The sequence below is a fragment of the Petaurus breviceps genome, unplaced genomic scaffold (genome assembly GCF_028583685.1).
Source record: "Petaurus breviceps papuanus isolate PSGF00001 unplaced genomic scaffold, PetGlider_PUasm1.0 37, whole genome shotgun sequence".
In the NCBI taxonomy this organism is placed as follows: Eukaryota; Metazoa; Chordata; class Mammalia; order Diprotodontia; family Petauridae; genus Petaurus; species Petaurus breviceps.
The window spans coordinates 51,308,631-51,330,006 of record NW_027186296.1 but is presented as its reverse complement, the minus strand read 5'-3'; the positions used below and the strand labels follow the sequence as shown (position 1 = coordinate 51,330,006).

The following is a 21,376-nucleotide window of genomic DNA, read 5'->3' as shown; positions in this document are numbered from 1 at the left end:
ATCTATACATGGCAGTGTGACATGAAAGTGGCTGGGTATCAGTGTGGGGTCACATTGGATGTGTGACAACCAGCTTATTGGTGAGTTCAGAAGACCTGAATTTAAATCTCATTTCTGACACTAAATGTATGATCTTGGGCAAGTCAATTAAACTTTCATGGCCTCATTAATTTCATTTATAAAATGAGAGGGTTGGACTAGATGGCTCCTGAAATCTATGGTCCTGTTACCTTCTTCATCCCTGTCTACATCTACCATGCTTCCTGTTCGTGAAATACCTTTCTAAGTCCAACAAATCCCTCTTCTTTCTATAACAAAGAATTCTTTTTTTTTTTTTTAACTTTTTGGAGGGGGGAAGTCAGGGCAGTTGGGGTTAAGTGACTTGCCCAAGGTCACATGGCTAGTAAGTGATAAGTGTTTGAGTTTGTATTTGAACTCAGGTCCACCTGACTTCAGGGTGGTGCTCTATTCACTGCATCACCTAGCCGCCCCTGTAACGAAAAATTCTTAAGGATTCTTAATAAAAATCTTGATCTCTAGCCCCTTTCTCGTAATTTTGGTTTTTGTGCTCTGTGATTTACAGTCAAGCAGCCAAATATTTGTTGAATATCTGTGATATATAAAACATTGTAATACATTAGTCTGATTGGAGAGACAATATGTATATGAAAATTTAACAACAAAAGCCAATATGTTATAAATGCCACATAAACATTTGGCATTTAAAATAGAAAGCTCTCTTTTTATTGTTAACAAACTCCCCTTTATCTTAGATTATCTTTACTTGACAGCTCTTTCCACTTTTGATAATGGAAACCTGGTCATTTCTAGAAGACATGATATTCCTGAGCACTATCGTTAGTGATTTTTACTACCCATATCATTCTTCTCAGTTCTTTTTCCAAAACTTTTTTACTCCTTTAAGAGAATTGTGTGGAGTAGTAGATAGCGAGTTAAACTTGGGATCAGAAAGACCTGGATTCAGATCCCATCTCAGATACTTACTGTATATGTGACTGTGGGCAAGTTACTTTAAAATGTAATTAATTAAAATGAGGAGTTTAGACATGAGTTTCCTCAGCTTCCTTCAACTTTTCCAAAATGCTTTATTTTTTCTTTTAAAAAACCCTTTTTTCAATCAGCATAAATCTTCCTTTCCCCCCTCCCTCGCCTTGCTTCAGTTGAAAAAGAAAAATAAAACCTTTGTTATGAGCAATATATACTTAAGCAAAACATTCTACATTTGCCATACCTCTCCAAATGTCTCATTATTTGAGCTCTTGAACCCATCACCTCTCTATCAATACATTCCCTCATTAGTCCTCTGGAATTATGGTTGTTTGTTATGCTGATCAAATTCCTAAGTCTTTCAAAAATTGTCTTTGCAGTAATGTTGTCATTGTATAAATTGCTACTCATTTCACTTTGCATCAGTTCATGCAAGTCTCCCCAAGTTTTTTTGAAATCTTTCCCTCCTACATTTCTCACAACATAATAGTATTTCATTACATTTATATACTACAGTTTGTGTAGCCATACCCCAGTTGATGGGTGCCTCTTCAGTTTCCTATTTTTTGCCACTGCCAAAAGAGGTACAAATATTTTGTACATCCTTATTTAGAGTTCATTTTACTTTGACTAAACCTCCCCCCACCCTTAATCTGTCCTCTTGCTAATTCCACCTTCTCTTTCCTTCTACTTCCTATTGAATTATATTTCTGTGCCCTACTATGTATATATATAATATTCTTCCCTTTTTTGACCATTACAGAAGAGTGTTAAATTCAAATGTTAGCTATTCTCCTCCCCCTTCTTCTTTTCTGGTATGAACTTTTACTTGTATACCCTAGTTGCATGACATTATTTTCCCTAAACTTCCTCATGGTAATTCATGAGATCGTCGAGAGGGTATTAAAAGAAAAAGAAGAGGATATTTGACAGTGGCTTGGAGAACAGTCATGGTTAGGCATTGGACATAAATCGTGGTCCTGCAGAAGAGACTGAAAAAGGGTGGTCAAGTCAGATAGGAGACAGAGCAGTGTTTAGAAAATCCAGAGAGAAAAGAGTGTCAGGAAGAGAGAACTGGTCAGCAGTGTCAGGTGTTGCCAAGAAGTCAAGGATGAGTATTGAGAAGTGATTTCCAGATTTAGTAGTTGTAGCAAATCATTAGTATCCTTTCAATGAATAATTTAAATTGAGTAGAGAGGCCAAGAAACTAGATTATAAAGTGTTGAGAAATGAGAGAAATGGTCATGGAAGCCATGAAAATTGGTGACTTTTTCTAAGAGTTTGACTATAAAAGGAAGAAAGATGAAAATCAAGATGCTGGCAGGGTCAAGTGAGGTTTTTTTTTTTTTTCTTCTGGTCTGTTTGTTTTATTAAAGGATGGGGGAGTCCCGGGCATGTGTATAAACAGCAGCTCAGTCCAGTAACTAAGGAGAAATTCTAAGTGGGAAAGAAGATGAGTACCAGAAAAGATCAGAGAAGACTGAATTAAGGGTGCAAATAGAGGAATGAGACTTGGTGAAGAAAAAGGTCACCCTTTTGTCATAGACAAAATGGAGGGTGATTAGCTTTTGAGCTATAGAATATGGGAGAATTTCAGGAGAGATGACTTCTGTTTTTTCAGACATGTAGAAAATAAGGCTTTTTTTTTTTTCTTGAGAGGGAGAAGGGGACTTGAGGAAAGATTTAGAATAAATGCTGTGACAAGTGAATTATGGAAATATATGTATAGTAGTGAGGGCCCAGTTGAGATAAGATTACCCAAACTTCGGAAGCATTGCCAGTTTGTGCAATTTTGCTATTTATTCTAGCACCATTCAGCATTTAAATGAGAGTGGTAGTGGATGTGAAACTAGTACATAGTTGGGCGCCAAGAAATTTGAGAGTTAAGTGGGTATTTGAACTGTTTAAAGATTCAAGATTGAGAAGAGTATAAAGTGAGGTTAGAATAGGAAGAGACAGAATGATAGGTGAGGAAGAAGAATACTTTAGGAGGCACTGAAAGAGATAGAAGGAAAAATAATTTCAGAATTCTGATTGATGGAGGTGGAACAGTTCTGGATGATGATAACTTCAAGGTTATGCTTGTCCCTGCGTGTGGCCAAGGTTGCCTTAAGGTACATGTCATGTTAATGGAGAACATTGATGAAGTGGAAAGCCAAGGTGTTCGAGGAGACCAGCATGTGTGTGAACTGTGTCCAAGAAAGGAGTAATGGTTGGGGGAGGTGAGGAGAAATTGTGACCTTTACTTTTAACTTTTCATTTTAATTTGTTTTATAGTTATTTGTGTGTACCTTATGTTATTTATCTGCTACTTTGTTGAAGGTTGGAAAGACCTATCTCATGTTTGTGTTTTCAGCACAATGCCTAAGCACATGATAGGTGCTTACTAAAATGTTTATTGAACTGAATGTACAGAATTGAGCTGTACTATAGGAATCATATATAAGTTATACATGTGCAGTCTTGTAAAACATTTCCATATTAGTCTTTGTACAAAAAGACTTGAATAAAAGAAAGAGAATGAAAGAAACAATGTGAAAAATAGCATGCTTTAATCTGTATTCAAACAGTATCAATTCTTTCTCTGGAGGCAGATAGTATGCTGCATCATTAGTCCTTTGGGTATTGTCTTGGATTGTATTGTACTGTTGAGAATAGCTAAGTCATTCACAGTTCTTCATCAAACAGTATTGTTGTTACTTTGTATAATGTTTTCCTGGTTCTGTTTACTTCACTTTGCATCAGTTCATTTAAGTCTTTTCCCCGCTTTTTCTGAAGTCATCTTGCTTGTCATTTCTTATAGCACAGTAATATTCCATTACAATCATATGCTGCAAGTTGTTCAGCAATTCCTAATTGATGATGGCATCCCTTCAATTTCCCCTGTTCTTAGCCATCACTAAAAAACCTGCTATAAATATGTACAAATAGGTCCTTCTCCCCTTTGTATATCTTTTGGATATAGACCTAGCAGTGATATTGCTGGATAAAGGATATACACATTTTTTTTTCTTTTTTTGGAGGGCAGTTGGGGTTAAGTGACTTGCCCAAAGTCACATGGCTAGTAAGTGTGTCATGTGTCTGAGGCCGGATTTGAACTCAGGTCCTCTGGACTCTAAGGCCAGTGCTCTATTCACTGTGTCACCTAGCTGCTCCTGATATGCACGATTTTATAGCACTTTGAGCATAATTCCAAATTGTTCTCTAGAATGGTTGGATGAATTCACAACTCCACTGATAGTGCATTAGTGTCCAGGTTTTCTCCTGGGGTATTTTTAAACAAGAGGAAGCAGAGTATGGAGTCAGGATCACATCATATGGCAGATTCAGATTGACCTAAGTTCATGTGGGAATAGTTAGGTGGTAAAGTGGAAAAGAAAGCTTCATTTGAAGTCAAGTTCAAGTTCAAAACCTATCTCAGACTCTTCTCATCTGTGTGACCCTGGGCAGATCACTAGGTAAATAGCATCTTACCTCATTGGATTGTGAGGATCAAATGAAATGAAACATAGTACTTTACATGTTTTAAAGTACTATCTAAAATTATTATTATTATAATTTTTTGCATAACTTATTGTATATTCACAATGGAGTAAGCGAAACCTGAGGTCTAGAAAAAAAAAGATGATTTTTGGTTGGCATTAGTTGCCTTATGGCAATTGGTAGATAGTTTAAAAGATTATATTGATTGTCCTGTTTTTTGAAACCTTACTCTTCAAAGTTCATTAATAGCACTAATAAAATAGGTCATATCTGTGGCAATGATTTTGCCTCATTTTAAAATTAAAATTTAGATGAAGTATTCAACTTTTATTTCTTCTTTAGACCTTAGTGATCTATTTGACCCCTTAATTAGGGAATATTTAAATAGAGGTTTCTTGGTTTGATGGATGAAGTCTGAACCATTGTCACTATAGTATTCCCTTGCCTTGGTCTCTTTTTTTCCCCTCTCCAAATTCCTCCTCTGTTTTGGATGGTTTGGTTTTAACTAGAGCTACTGCTGCTGTCACTCTTGTTTACATCCCCTTCTCCTCCCTGTTCCCCAACCAGGTTTTATTTGTTATAAACTCTAATAGGGACTGGGAATAGCTAGGTAGAGGCAAGAAAACGATGTTAAGCTTTGGAGCTAGTGCCTGTTTTGATGATTCGATGTTATATTCCTTTGAAAACCGCAGTGGAAGGCAGATTGCCTTAATTTCAATTTAAGACTTATTTTCTGGGGAGTAGGAGTGGGTTGGGTGGGGAAGAAACCATTAATATCTGAATTCATTCACCTGAAGTAACCTCTTACTTGATGTCATACTGTCCTTTGGTCTGTATGTTTGAGACTGACTTTTTGATATAATGAACTAATATTAATAAACTTTTTGGTAGCAGTAACAAACTTCTGCGTAAAGTTTGAAGACAGTAATTTCTTACCTTAATTGCATCCCAAATAGTATTATTTCAAAACTATAGGATTTATGCATTTAATATATGCATTTATTATTTGACTAAAACTTATAGCAGTCACAGAATAATTTTGCTTTAAAACTTAATATGCTGTGTATTCAAGAGCTGCTCTTTTTAAAGATTAAAATACTCTTCCTCATTTCAAAAGCTTAAATATTATACTGTTATATATACATATATACACTAGGTGAAATTTCATATGAAGGCAAGAAATCTCTTCTTTTTCATAGGATAATAAATAAACAATTAACAAGAGACCAACAATGTCATATAGTTTTATATGACATTCTTATTCACAGCATTTACATTTTGACCAAAATAATCCAACATGTTAATTATATCACATTCCATATCCTGTTTCTGTGCCTTTGCATGGGTTGTCCTCCATGCCTGGAGTGTGCTCCTTTTATATCTTCACCTCATAGCTTCTTTCATTGATCAGTTCAAATGCTACTTATTACAGTAAGCTTATTTTGATCCTCCTACCCCAATTAGCCACTATCAAGTAAGTGTTCATGCATTTATTGTGGAAATTACTTTTTATTTATTTTATGTTTAAATATTTGTTGTGCCTATATAATGCCCCTTATATATAACAGGAGCAGGGACTGATTAATTTTTGTGTCTTCACCTCTCCACCAAATCCTCCCCCCTCTAGTGGCCTACCCCAGACCCTTTCCAGCACAGTGCCAGTCACATAGTGGATGCTACCTACCTACATGCTTGTTGTATTGAATTGATTTCCGTTACTGACCACTCAGGACCTTGGGCAGTTGATGGCCACAATCTCCTGAGTTGTAATTAGATGAATTCCAAGGTCCTGTCTAGCTCTACAGTTTTATGATTGTGTTTTTCATATAGCAATGAGTAATTTTCCATGTTTAATACAAAACCTTGAAGAATTTCAGATGATCCTGGAATCTCATTTTACAGCTTAGAATTTTTTGTTGTGTTTCAAGGAAAAGGATCATTAAAAAGGTTTAAGACCTTTAAGGAAAAACTGAAGGTTTTCTGTAATGTAGTTGTTAGGCTGGTCTCTCTTCTGTACTTCATAGGCATTATGCTCTTCCAGAGGAAAAGAACATAATATTATCCAAATCATAGCCATCCACTGAAACCACAGTCAAATCTCATCTAATATTAGGTGAGAGCTTAGAGTAGACAGTCCTTCCCAATTTGAAAATTTTGGGATTCTTACACGAAGAAGCTTTCCTTGATTAATTCATCAGATGCTGAGATATTTTTTTTTTTTAAACACTTGGGGTTAAGTAACTTGCCCAAGGTTACACAGCCAGTTTTTTTTTTTTGTGTGGGTGTTAAGTATCTGAGACCAGAACTGATCTTGGGTCCTCCTGACTCTGGGGCCGGCGCTCTTACTCACTGTGCCACCTAGTTGCCCCAAATAATTTTATATTTTTGCTTTTTTTTTGGAGAGGGGAAGGCAGGGCAATTGGGGTTAAGTGACTTGCCCAAGGTCATATGGCTAGTTTTTGTGTTAGGTGTCTGAGGCCAGATTTGAACTCAGGTCTTCCTGACTCCAGGGCTGGTGCTCTATTCACTGCACCACCTAGCTGCCCCTGAGGTATTTTTTTCTGGACTCTTTGTGTGTTTTGTCTTTATTATATGTCTTATTTATGAATTGTTTCGCATAACAAATTTTTGTCTCACTGTGATCATGAATGGCAATATGGCTTAATGGACAGAGAACTCTTAAGAGTCAGAAAAACCTGATATCAAGTCCTGCCTCTGACAAATATTAACTTCTTGTTCCTGGGCAAATTGCTTAACCTCTCAGTGCTTTAGAGCCTAGAGTCCAGTAAACTATGGAGTTGGTGTGAGTTTCTTCATCTGGGAGTTACCGATATCAATAAAATCACAGCTCTAGGCCTTATCCCAATTCAGCAATATCAAATATTCCTTAAGAAGAGAGTATTATTTCCTCCAGTGCCTAGAACCTTTAAAAAAAATTCAATAATTGGACAATAGCTGCCTGTTTTTTTTCCAGATGAGGAGACTAAAGAAGTTAAATGACTTGCTTATGATCACATAGGTAGTGATTAGCAGATCCTTTGACCCGAAATTTAGCTTCTTTGCATTGTAGTCACATTCCCTCCCTTTGAATTAAATAGTAGCAGCTATAAAAGTGTTCATACCCTTAGACCTGGTAATGCTACTACTAGAAATATTCCATAAAATATTTATTGATAGTGGGAAAACACCTAAATACACAAAATTATAGTAGTATTTTTCATAATAGCAGAATTTTGGAAACAACCTACATATCAAATGGTTGGGAGTGATTGAAGATATATGTGTATAAATATGTCTCATAAAATGACAAATGCAAAAAAAATACAAAGAAATGTGGGAAGACTTTATTCACTGAATTGATTCAGGTGAAAAAAGTCATACAAAATAGTAAAAGCAACAAAAGCTACCCTTTTGATGTTTTAATTTGGAAGGAATTTTTAGGCATACCTCTTACATTTATTTCAGTAAGAAAATTGAAGCAGTCTTTCTGTTATTATTTCAGCATGCAGAGCATAAATATGTTGAGCTCTAAAGTATTATTCATTCATTAAAATTGATTCCTTTAATGAGATATTAAAATATTATACAGGTACTTAAGTTGTGGAAAGGGTTGAGAATTTGGTTTTTGGTCAACTGTTATGGTTGACCTACATCTTCAATATTTTTCTTTTAACTATGCTTATTTTCTATTTTGTAATCTTACAAGTATCTAGACCAGGTATTTGTATCCTTTTCAATTTTACTGTTTCAAGTCAAAGAGATATTGGGAAAGCAAAGGTAGATGTGATGGACTGACAGTAAAACATATCCAATTAAACCTTTATCATGTGAGTCAAGGCAATTACAGTCATATATGACCTTTGAATAACTTAGGAAAGCAGCAGGATACTTGGGGCTGCTTCAGTATCTTATTCCTGGAGGTCTTTGAGAAGAAGCTAGATTATTTATCAGAGGTATTCATAGAAGATTAGAATGAGGTGTTCTCTATCAGGAGTAGAGCTGCTACAGTCCCACTCTGAACAGTTCTTTAAAAAGCAGTCTTCTAAGGAACCATGTCATACTGAGAGGTCTATCTTGAAGAAGAGTAGAGAGTGGAGAGGAATGATAACTTGTGTCTGCCAAGGGAAAATGCAAAAGAACAAAGGTGAGAAATCAGTTCCAGTGAGATTCAGGAATGGAGAAAGCAATTAGTGTAAAACAAAGAGCTAAATCAAAAGACCACATAAAAAAGTCACTTAAAAATAGCATCTGGACAGTCTCTGGTGTTGCCTGTGATGGCCAGTTTATGTGCCTAATATCTTATTGCCTTTGAGCTGTCTACACAAAGTTAGATAGTGGTGGGGCCCAGACCTAAGGAACCTGTGCGTTCTTTTAGTCCAAGCTCTACTAAAATGATAAATCCTGGTTTCAGTATCACTGAGAAACAGTGATTCAGCATATAATTAAATACCTTAAGAAAAGAACTCAATGCTGAGGCAGTTTTTTACATTCTTGAACAGTTAAAATTTTTATATTGAAGCATAATTTGCCTACTTATAACTTCTATCCATTGAACATAACATTATTTTCATCTCTTATTTCCTGAGTATTGTCAGTTCTAACTGTGCATCTCTTGAGTCCACTCCCTTTTCTCCACCTATCTTTTCTACACTATTACTTTCTTAAAAAGATTTTTTAGAAGCATTGTTTTTACATCACAGTCTTTGCCAGATATAGTGCCATAGACCTCTCCCATATAACAAAGAAAAAAAAATATTTTTAAAGCAATTGGGGTTAAGTGACTTGCTCAAGGTTACACAGCCAGTTATTTCTGGGTGTGGTGCTAAGTATCTGAGCCCGGATTCGATCCCAGGTCGTCCCAACTCTGGGGCCACCGCTTTTACTCACTGCGCCACCTGGCCACCCCTAAGCAATTGGGGTTAAGTAACTTGCTCAAGGTTACGCAGCCAGGTGTTTCCGGGTAGGTGCTAAGTGTCTGAGCCTGGATTCGATCCCAGGTCACTCTTACTTACTGTGAAAGAAAAATATTTTAAGCACAAATAACAAATAGAGTGATTGAGTCTGATAATATATTTCTGATTCTTTTTTTTTTTTTTTTTGCTTTTTGAAGGACAACTAGGGTTAAGTGACGCCCAAGGTCACACGGCTAGTGTTTGTGTTAAGTGTCTGAAGCCGGATTTGAACTCCAGTCCTCCTGACTCCAGAGCTGGTGCTCTATTCATTGCACCACCTAGCTGCCCCCTGATAATATATTTCATAATCTGCCCCCCTGGTCTTCAACTTCAGCTGTTGGGCAGTGGATAAAGCACATGACTTGGAAACTGGAGCCCTAAGTTCAGTTCCTGCCTCAAACACTAACTTATGTGGGTCATTCAATCTCATTTTGCCCCAGTTACCTCACCTGTAAAAGAAGGACAAAACGAGATCATATTTATTAAAGTATTTTGCAAACCTTAAAGCTTTATATAAGTTCTAGCTATTATTAATTATTATTGTCAACATTATTTCTGCTGAAAAGAGGTAGTGGTATGATTCATTGTTCATAGGATTAAGATTGGTCATTAATGGTTTCTTTTAGTATTATTTTCATTTTCTTTGTTGTAGCCATGTATATTCTTTTAATTCTATTCATTTTACTCAGCATCAATTCATACAAATCATCCCATGTTTCTGAGTTCTTAACATTGGTCAGTTTTTTACCATACAATAATATTCTATTATATTTATACATTGAAATTTGTTTAGCCATTTTCCCGTTGTTGGACACCCATTTCTTTTCCAGTTCTCTGCGACTATAGAAAATGCTGCTTTAAAAAAAAATTTCTACCATTCACATATGTGTTATTTTTGTACAGCACTTTACATGTATTATTTTGTTTGATACCTGGGAGGTAGATGCTGTTATTAGCCCTGTTTTACAGATGAGGAAACTAAGATTAAGTAACTTGCCCAGGGTCACACAGATTTATGAAGTCAGATTTGAACTCAGGTCTTCCTCATGCAGGTCCTTTTGCCTTTGTCTTCCTGGATTTAGCAGTAGGCTGTCCATTATTCTCTTTGCTTTCAGTCTTTCTTTTCTCCAATACATCCTCCATAGAGCTACTAAATTAATCCTTCTTAAAACACAGGTCTGACCATGACTAAGACCGACCATTACTCAAAAATCTGTAGTGATGTCTCAATCTACCTTTCCATGGTTATTTCCTATTACTCTCCTTTAATGTTCTAGTCAAACCAGCCTACTGGTTGTTGCCAAATTTGGCATTATATCTTCCATCTTCATACTTTGGCATAGGATCTCTTCCATCCCTGAACTGAAGTACTTTCTCACATCTACCTCTTAGAATTCCTAGCTTCTCTAATGGGAAAACTCCTCTGGTTTTCACTAATAACACCACTTTATCTCTCGTAAAACTATCTTATGTTTACTTATCTGTATACAGATTATTTCATTTTTGTCATTGCATCAACACCAAACACAGTCATAGTAGGTACTTAATAAATGATGAGTTGTTAGTAGTCCTGCCTTCAGTGACAAAGGAGAACTCTTAATCTGCCTTCCATATGACAGCCTTTAAAATAGTGAAGTTCACTATTATGTCACCCCTAAATCATCCTTTCTCTAAGTTAGCTGGCACAGTAGATATCTTCTAGACTTGGGATCAGAAAAACTCAGTTAAAATTCTGCCTGAGGTGCATACTAGCTGTGTGATCCTGGACAAGTTACTTCATTTCTATCCGCTTCAGTTTCCATATTTGTAAAATGCGGTAATATTAGCACCACTATCACATTTGTGAAGACCTTTGCAAACCTTAAACCACTTTATAAATGTTATAAATAATAAACATCTCAGTTATTTTAACTAATCCTACTTTAGCATGATTTTGTCACTTTCGCCATTGTCTCTTCTCCAGATATACTCGAATGTATGTTTCTCTTCTAAAATATGCATACAGAAATGTACATAATACTTAAATATGATATGAGCATGCTAAAGAGTTCTAGGACATTTCCCTGACACTATTTTTCTTGATAGTTTTTTTTAACGTATCAAAAACATCCCATTAACTTTTCTAACTTACCACATTACAATGCCAACTCATATTGTGCTTACAGTTTACCAAAACCCCTATGTCTTTTTCACATGAATTTCTTTCAAAATGTTTCCTTCTACTACACACCCTAATAAGCCTGTTTTTTTTTTTGAAACACGAGTACAGTATTTTAAACATATTCCTTAAATTTTAGCTTTTTTCAAGTCTTTTGAGATCTTTTTGGTCTTGATTCTGTTGTTTGTATTTCAGATAATATTCCATCAACACCTTCAAGTCATTGAGGAAAAATGTTAAACAGAATAGGCAAAAGACAGAGCTTTAGGGTAGTCCACTTTAGGCCCACTCCCTAAATTGACATATATCTGTTAATCCACATGATTTAGGTCCTATCAGTTAAGCTAATTAACTTTGTCATCCAGTCCTTCTTTCCTGATCCTTAACAACCCATAATGACTATATTTGTTGCCTCCTTGCCTTCAAAGTGATTTTAAGCAAACCCATTCCTTCAGCAGTCTGAATTTTACCAAGAATCTTTGTACAGAAAAGAAAAAAAAGAAAAAGAAATCTTACTATCTTCTGATTTAATCTTTGGTTTAAATTTCCAGTTAACTCTTTTTATTCTGTTTTTTGATACTGATGATAATCAACAAAGTTATTAAGTGTTTACTGCATGTCAAGCCCTGTTCTAAACCCTAGGGATACAAAAACAAAGCAGTCTGTCCTCAGCAAGCTTATATGTTAACACATATAAGGAGTTACACACACACACACACACACACACACAGATACATACAAGACATACACATAGCATACCCAAGGCAACTTTAGTGGGACAGTATTAACATCTCAGGTAAGGGATTAGAGGAGAAAGGAAATGCCTTCTGCATAGGATTGCACTTAGCTAAGTCTTAAAGAAAACTAAGGATTGATTCTGAGAGGCAGGAGAGAGGAAGAGAAAGCCAGTACAACACAGGCATAGTGATGGGAGATAGAGAACTATATGTAAGAAATTCCAAATAGGCTGGTACTGTAGACTGCCTGGCAGGGAGTAAAGTGTTGAAGACTAGAATGACAGGGAGGGACCATGTTGTCAAACCAATCTCTTCAATTATTTCTCTGCAGCACAGTAGTGTTCAATTACATTTATATACCATAATTTGTTTAGCTAGTCTCCAATTTATGAGTACCCCCTTTGTTTCCAGTTCTTTGCCACAGCAAAAACAATTGCTATACATATTTTTTGTACATAAGGGTCTTTTTCTTCTTTCATTTTCATCCATTGCTTTCCACTATGTCTCTGCCCTTCAGGTTTGTTAGTTTTCATAGATGAGTATCTTCAGGATGTAAAATGCTGCCCTAACTTCCATTCTACCCCAAGCTTTATCTTTTTGAGCAAAGAGTAGTTTACTACTGGACCTTGCTGGGAGTTAGAAAGAACATTTCACTCACCTCCTTTTTTTAAGGCTTTAAGTTTTTCTCATCTGTGAAATAAAAGAATCATACTAAATTGTCTCTAAATTTCATCAAAATGTTTATGATCCCAGAGTGTGGATGAATAGTTGTCTGATGACTGGTAACTGACCATCTTTAATATGGAATCTAGTTACTTCTTAGTACTATGTAGTATGATGTATTTCATTTTTAGTTTTGCTTTTGGTATTCTTAGTCATGAGATTCATTTCAGTGTCTTTGGTGTTGTCATACTTAACATCTATATTAAAATCTCTACTTCCACTTTTTGCATAACTCCATTGCATACATGTATTTTTATCCTACTTTTATGGAGGAGAAAACCAATACTGAGAGTTTATAACTTGCTCAGGATTCACTTGACTAATAAGTGGTGAAGCCAAGACTTGAACCTAGGTTTCTGACTTAGTAGGACCTCTACTGCTTTTTTTCCTATGCCATGTCTGTTAGCCACTATCATATCTGCTGTTGCAGCCATATCTAAGGATACTTATATCCCCTACTCCACTCTCTTTTCCCCTAGGCTTTTATTTCTCTATCTTACACCATGGTACATAAAGTCAAATTGCAGTTCTTGATATCATTTTTTAGCCAGCCACTCCTAATATCCTGTCTCTTCTAAAATCTATATGTTTAATCAGTAAGTGATGAAAACACCACCTGTGTCTCTAAGTCCTTCAAATCCTTGCTCTAGACTTAGTCTTTAGAGTTTTTAAAGGTTATTTCTCAAAGTATCATTTATTACCCATATGAGGTACTATTCTAACAGTCCTTAAATTTTGACAAGTCTTTTCCACCTGGAAGGCTTTAGACATGGTAAACTTCATGATTGCGCCAAGTCTATGTAAGTATTTTTACACACTTCTCAGCAATTTTGCCACTACAACATAGCTCTTCTTCTTGGGACTAGTAATAGAGATCCTCTTTCTTAGTGGCATTTGTGAATCCCTTTTACCATTCTGTATAGTAGAAGAAACTATTTCCAACTCAAAAGGTTCAGCCCATGTTCTGTGACAAGTACTGCTTACTGATTACTTAGAAAAACATAGAGCCATCGGTTCTTATTTCCTCACGTTCTTCCATCTTTCAAATTCTTTATTCTCAGCATCTTTATTCCTAGGTCTTTTCTTTCTTGCTAGGGAATGTGCCATCTTCTTCCATGTGTACATGTACAGAGAACAGAAAAGGGTTTCTCCAGCCATTTTGCTTTCTCCTCTAACAGTAAGACTAATTTTTATTTAGTACGTCATACTTATTGGCTGTCTGTGACAAATATCGGATCTGACACAGTCTGTGAAGGTTTCAAGAAAAAATTCTCTTTCTTGACTTACCTGCTGAAATTATTTGCTATTTATAGTTCTCTCTCATTTCCTTTCATTGTTAAATTCAGCAAACTGTTGGCCATACCTTATACCTGTTGCTGCAGATTTTCTTATCTCAGATGCCTTTGGGGTTCATGAGCTTATGCTTTTATGGACATTTTGTTTAAGTGGAAAACTATCGGTGCAGAGTCACTTAATTTTGAATTCTGGCTCTGCTACTTAACTATGTGATTTTATGCCTCATTTCACCTCTCTTACTAGATGGTAGCTAAGGGACTGTCCAGCTTTCTTCTAGGTAATTACTACATCCTTGCCAATGCTATAATTGCCTGAAGTATAAATAGTATCATTAAGAAGAGGAAATCCTTGGGAAGCCTTGCCAATCCAATTGTCCTTTATTTCAGAATCATGGAATCTCAAATATGTAAGGGACATCAGGGACAATGGACCCCAACTTGTACTTGACGGAGAATCCCCTCTCTCTACAGCGTCCCCAACAAGTGGCCATTTAATTATCCATTAAAGATGACACATCTTTCTTTGTGTCCAAGGAGAGAGAAATATCATATCTCCTCTGAAATATTAAGATCTGAGTATTAGCCACCCTTGCTTTCCTTACCTGTTTTTTAAAATTTTATAGACATTTGCAAAAATTATCCTTTCACTGTGAAGTTGTTGAAAACTAACTCTATAGATTAACTATGAAAACATTAGTGTTTATTGGTGAAAATTCTGATCACTTTGGATTTTTATTTAAACAGTGTTGTAAAAGATAAAACTTGGATCACTTGGAGCTTTTGAATGTTGGGGATTTATGTGTAAGGATGTAGCCTGTATAAGGAAGACTTGTTATACTTAAAAGTTATACTTAGAACTATTGAGAATTAAAAAAAATTTTTTTTCTTTTTCAGGTGACTTTTACAAAGAGAAAATTTGGCTTGATGAAGAAAGCCTATGAACTCAGTGTGCTTTGTGACTGTGAAATAGCACTCATCATTTTTAACAGCTCTAACAAACTATTTCAGTATGCCAGCACTGACATGGACAAAGTCCTCCTCAAGTACACAGAATATAATGAACCCCATGAGAGCAGAACCAATTCGGATATTGTTGAGGTAACACATATATCCAAAAATAACTAATATATAAATAATTAATATTTCATATTTTCATTTTAATTTGAGAAACCAAATTAATCTTTGTCAATGCTTGAAATATTAAAATGAAAGACTAAAAATGAACATTTGTATTCTGGTTTCTCAGTTGCAAAATGATGTGAAAGAGTTACAAATAGAATTGTCTTTCTCTTCAAGTATAATGCCTACCTTCAAAAAAATAATTTCTGCACCTTGTTGATTTAGTAAGTTAAACATCAAAATCCCTTTAAGAAAACTTTGAAGGTATACTAATAATATGCCAGGCTAATCTAATTGTTTATCAGTAACTTTTTAGTTTGTGTTTATATTAATAAGCTAGCATTATGACAGAGTATACTGTTCAAGGATATGATTTAAAAGATCTTAACATGTAGTTGTGCAATTTTAATTGTTTTATTTTCATTAATAAATATCCTAAGCTTCAAAAATCTAATGACATCAAAAAAGATAGAAATAATTTTTTTATATTGTTAACAGAGCTTAGTGTAGTAGGACTGGAGTAACAGGGTATAGTCCCTCCTCCCTGATTGTTCTGCTTAACATTTCCTCACCCTCAGTAGACCTGTTGTTTTGTCAGAGAAAAAAAAAGGCAAACTAGGTTTCCTACTCAAAAACAAAATATATACTAAAATCAACCCTCCCACCAAAAGAAATAAAACCTAGTTTCCTTTCAACTTACCCTACCTTGGAACTACAATATGTATTTATTTTCCTGTGCTCTGCAGGAATTCTGAGTACCCTTTCAAAATAGTAGAGGTTTTTTTTCTCCTTTAAACATTTAAAATTCACCTTTCATTCAGGAAATTAGGCTTTTTCATTACCTGGGAAATAATAAAATTTAGTAGATTTGTAGTATTTTTTTAATATTACACGACCATTTGGGTACATTCAGTTTCCCATTACAAAAAATCTTGTGGAATACCCACCAAAATTAATTTTAAAGGAATTGAGTAAAAACAAAGTACAAATTTGTTTCCCTAAAATTTGATGAAAAGAGAGAATTTTTAATGATTTCATTGCCTAGGAATTTTAATTTATTTGACTTTGCAGAGATCATTTGTATTACACTATAGTTCTAAGATGAATACATAATATATATTAAATATATTTAATGACATTTCTTTATACAGCATTCTTTTTGCTTCATGGTATATTTATTATATACACATATATAGATATGCTTTTATTTTTAAAAATTACTAAACTACTTAAATTTTTCTGCGTGTTTCTCCTAATTTTAAGGAGTAGTTGAATTTTAAAATGAAAACAGGTAGCAAAATGTAGCGTAATTAGTGTTAATTATTGCCTTGCTTTGTTGGATGCTGTCTGAGCTTCTCTTTTGCAATGCATGTCAGTTCATTTTGCATTAAAGATCATGTTAGTTGAACTACATAACTATGACTTTCCTCCTAATGTTTAACTTAGACCTTATTTTAAAATCATGTGTAAATGACTTTATCATTTAATAGTTTTGAAGTAATACATGGAAAAGATAGCCAGCCTTATTTGTTATATACTGAAAACTCCTCCCTTCTCCCTGTACATTTCTTACTATAAGTTCTATGATTTGCAGTTAATCAAGGTTTCAATTTAAGATTGATCCTTGTATTAAAAATACTTGCACATGGGTATTTTTTTTACTTCTGATATTTCATTGTCGCAGATGTTTTTATCTCTACGAGGAGGTTCTGAATACTTCTCAAATTTAAAAGTGTACCTCCTTAAAAAATAAGTATATATCCTGATTTTTACCTTATAGCTTTTGTCTTAACTAACTCTCCGCCCCAGTTGTGGCAAGCTGTGAAAATGAAAAGGGTATTTTTGTACTCTTCTTAGAAAATAGTCTGCTTTAGTTATGTGTAGATTGGAAACCAGAACTGTGAATTAATCAATGGGATTTGGATGTGTTCTTTTTTAAATTGCAAGTGTGTGAATGGAGCTAAAATTATTCATATCACTTTTATGAAGCTCTAACAAGCTAAATATAAAGAAGAGGGAACATATTGCATCATTGAAGGAGTAAAGAGTTAGTAAATGTGTTTTGGTATTAAGGACTGAAAAACTGAGCTTTCTTTTTTGAATATTAAATTTTTGCTTGACTAAACTATACTTTGTATTAGAAGACAGTGTATATATAACACTTTGTAGCTATAAATGTCTGCTGTCTTTTTCACATAACAATGACACTAGTAGCCCAGCATTGGTGTACATATTTTTTCTTCTAGGAGTAGAAATGAATTGTTCTGAGACAGCTATAAAGATTATTCATAAGTTTATTAATAAGTTCTTAGGAAATATATTTTATTACAAGTAATTCACATTATATTTCTACTTTTCCTATATAAACTTGAACAGATTAAGATTAAAGCCTTAGGGTTTTTTATGGCATTCCTGTATATTCATTTGACATTGCATTATAGATGCTTTCTTATTTCCCAAAACTTTGCACGCAGTTAATACATATTGTCAGCTGGGGAAAAAATGTTTTCCAAAAATTTTAACCATTTGGCAATGAATTTCTACATTGACGCTTCAGAATTTAAAAATGAAGTCACATTCTGTAAATTACTTAAAGACTTTGTGAAAGTAACTTTCTTTAAATTGAATGCCCCAGCTAAATTACAGCTAACCCCGTCACAGTGTTGTCACTCTTATTTTAACAAAGTATTTTACGTATGAAAGAACTGCACAGTGTATACTGCACTGTTAATTAGCCTTGGAGAGTAATTTTAAAAATAACTCATGCATTCTGTCACTTGGATTTTCTTCTGTGAATAGTAGTAGCACATGTTTGTGATCTAGTGTTTTTTTTCAGTTGGTAAGATTTGGTTTTATTTTCCCTCTCTCATAATGAGATTCATTTTATATTAGAATTACTGTAAAAATAAAGATCCAATAATTACCAATATAATAGCCAATGAAAATATTTTACTATTACTATAAATAGTTAACTGTTAAGAACAATTCATGAATTTTTGATAGAGATACTTTTAATTAAGACCAATGTTTTGACTGTGTTCTACAAATAGGAACACTGCTACATAAAGATCCCCATGTGTTTTATCCATAGCACCAAATAAAGTTTGCATTTGAAGAATAGTATTCTAGGAACATTAACAAAGAAGTTGTTGTAAAATTTAAATGATGAGTTATTATCAGTGAGATGTAATGCTTATTACATTTATGTATCTTTTGATATCTTTTTTTTGACCCAAAAAATATAGAGTTGTATTCACTTTTTCTGTACCCTATAGATTATACACTTTTAAGAAATCCAATTCCTTAAAATCATTATTAATGTTGCAAATTCTGACCATTTATTTAAAGAAGTAGCCATGATTTTTAGTTGTATTTTTAAAACCAGCAGTATTTTCTCACGAATTCAAATCCTACTTAAAAGTTTTAAATTATTTTAAATATAGTGCCAAAATCTATCTATGTAACATTGGTTATACACTTCTTTAAGCAAAACTTGTATTTGAAAATTAAAGCTTATATACGAGAGATAAATTGGGAAGAGGGGGAAAACTGTTTCATTATGAAAGTATTCACAAGACTATTCATTTTTATGGGGAGCACTGTTGCTCTATTTAAAATGATTTAATTTATTTTAAAAGTTGTTTTGCATATAAATTTTCAGGAATAAACATAAGATCACAAAGCTGAAAAGGACCTTAGAAATCATCTAGTCCAGTCATCTCTGTCCCATATTATAACATTATTATTGTATCTTTTAAATACCAGAATTCATGTATGTTTTCTGATAAGTGCAAAAACTATTTTGAAGATTCATATATTATGTATTTTAATACTTTATATATATGTTATAACAATCAAATTATAATTAAAAATAAGCAGATGACAAAATAATTTACTAGTCTTCTAACCTTTTTTGGAACCTGTAGTAAATTAGACATTAAAACAGGGAGATAGATGTAGGAGTTAAGTGTGAACTAAAAAAATTATTCTAAAGACCCACTAGACAAAGACTTTTGTATATACTAAAGAATGAAAACATCGACCATAGATAATTCAGTGCCCACGTTTTTTCTCCAATTTAACAGAAACAGTTGAAATAGTAAAATATACTACTTTTTAAATATTTCACATTGCAGTACATAGTTCATTCAGCTTATTTGATGTTTCCTTATAACCATTTAACCACTGTAATCTCTCTTGTGACCAAGTCTTTACTTGTGGACTTTTACCCACAAGTAGTGGAGTAGTATTTATGGATTTTGCTATGCAAGGAGCTCTATAGAGTATATCCCTCTCTCCCTTTTAAAATGCAGAGGATGTCCTATGTCAATTAATTTGTTTGCTGAAGTATCTCCTTCACCAACAGAATATAGATTATGATCTTTAGTAAACACTTTTTTTTAAGTTGCTGGCCCAGAAACACTAAACAGTTATGAGCCAACCTTTTGGTAATAAACTTTTTCAAACTTGACCTGCCTAAAGGGGAAAGAACTGTCCTGAACTATGAACAGAGAAAAGAAAATGCAAAATTATAACATGCTCAACATGATATAAAATTGCATAATCTGGGAAATTTGCAAAAGACAAAGAAATTAGACTTTTAAAAGTTAGTTGAGACAAGGATTTAGTGTTCCTTTGTATAAATAAGTTTTAGGAGAAAGAAAAATTGGCTTCTTGTTAGACTAAAATCTCCCCTCTTGCCTTTATGTTAGAACAGGCTTCCTAACCTGGGATGCAGAGACTTATAAAGAGTCTGTGGATAGATTTCAGGGTACTCGTGAACTTGGATGGTAAAAAAGTTATGTATTTGTTTTTATTGACTTCTAACTGAAATGAGCATTTCCTTTGATTATTTAGAAACTTTCTAATAAGAAGGGATCCCTAGGTTTCACCAGATTGCCGAATGGACCCTGTTGCACCAAAAAAAGGTTAAGAACCACTTATATTCCAAAGATTAGTATTGACAATGACCATCAGAAGGAATTTTATTTTCAAAAAAAAAAAAAAAAGAGCCTTGCTTAGCTAAAAGTATGTTGACCTTTAGATACTAAAATGGCAAAATTGGAAATAGGGAGTGTGACTTGAAAAAATTTTTTCCACAGACATGAGAAAAATTGTTTTGTTGATGTGTTTCTTGTTTGGTAGTTTTGTATTAATTTGCTCATTGTAATTAATATAGTAGACAAAATAGGAAATGAATAAGGTAGTGGTGATCAGCCAGGCTAAGAATGGTTATTAGGCATAACATAGGCCGTAAGCAAGTAAAAGATTTAATGAAAAAAAAAATTTTAATATAGCTATTGGTTGTAAGGCAATTCGAATGGTGTGGCAGTTTGGATTATGCACGAATTGTAAAACAGGGAATGAATTTCTAATACATTCTTACTTAACACAATTTTTAGTCCCTTATAGACTCATGGTGGGGGAGGGGCTAATGGGGAAGGGTGATTGTGTCTGCTACAACCATGAGCCAGGAAGAAAACCAAACTGCTAGCCTTTCTCCTGAGGTCTGATGCTGACTTGACCAAACTAGGGACATTGTTATGTTTAGGCTTACTTACAGTATTGTAATAACTTTTTAAAAAGGCTTTTCAGCCAATAAACATTTTTTTCCCCATTTTACAGATAAGGAATGGAACAGACAGGGAACGGTTAAGAGGCTTGCCTAATGTTTTACAGGGCTGCAATGGAGCGGCAGGGAAAGGGGAAAAAAAATATTGTGACACCTGGAGACAAGACAAAGCTTCCCTCCACCTCCAGCCCCCTGCCCTGCTCCTTTATTGATAACAGAGCCTGAAGCAGCAAGATGATGATTCACAGGGTGAGGCATACAATCCTCATGGCCCTCCTTCTCCTTCCCACATTTTGCTGCACCACCACTTCACAAAATGATCACCATAG

The 21,376-nt window shown here is 34.3% G+C and overlaps 1 protein-coding gene across 19 annotated transcripts in view; it reads left to right on the top strand.

Moving 5' to 3' along the window:
* MEF2A (myocyte enhancer factor 2A) overlaps window positions 1-21,376 on the top strand; it is a 259,713-nt gene that overhangs the window by 148,364 nt on the left and 89,973 nt on the right. For 17 of the 19 annotated variants that reach the window (XM_069098474.1, XM_069098475.1, XM_069098476.1 and 14 more), the window contains one exon: window positions 15,251-15,454. In XM_069098474.1, coding sequence (XP_068954575.1) covers window positions 15,251-15,454 — 204 coding nt within the window. Of the gene's footprint in view, window positions 1-15,250; window positions 15,455-20,187; window positions 20,274-21,100; window positions 21,297-21,376 lie in introns of those variants that run through there. The other 2 variants (XM_069098492.1, XM_069098493.1) reach the window with 2 other exon arrangements.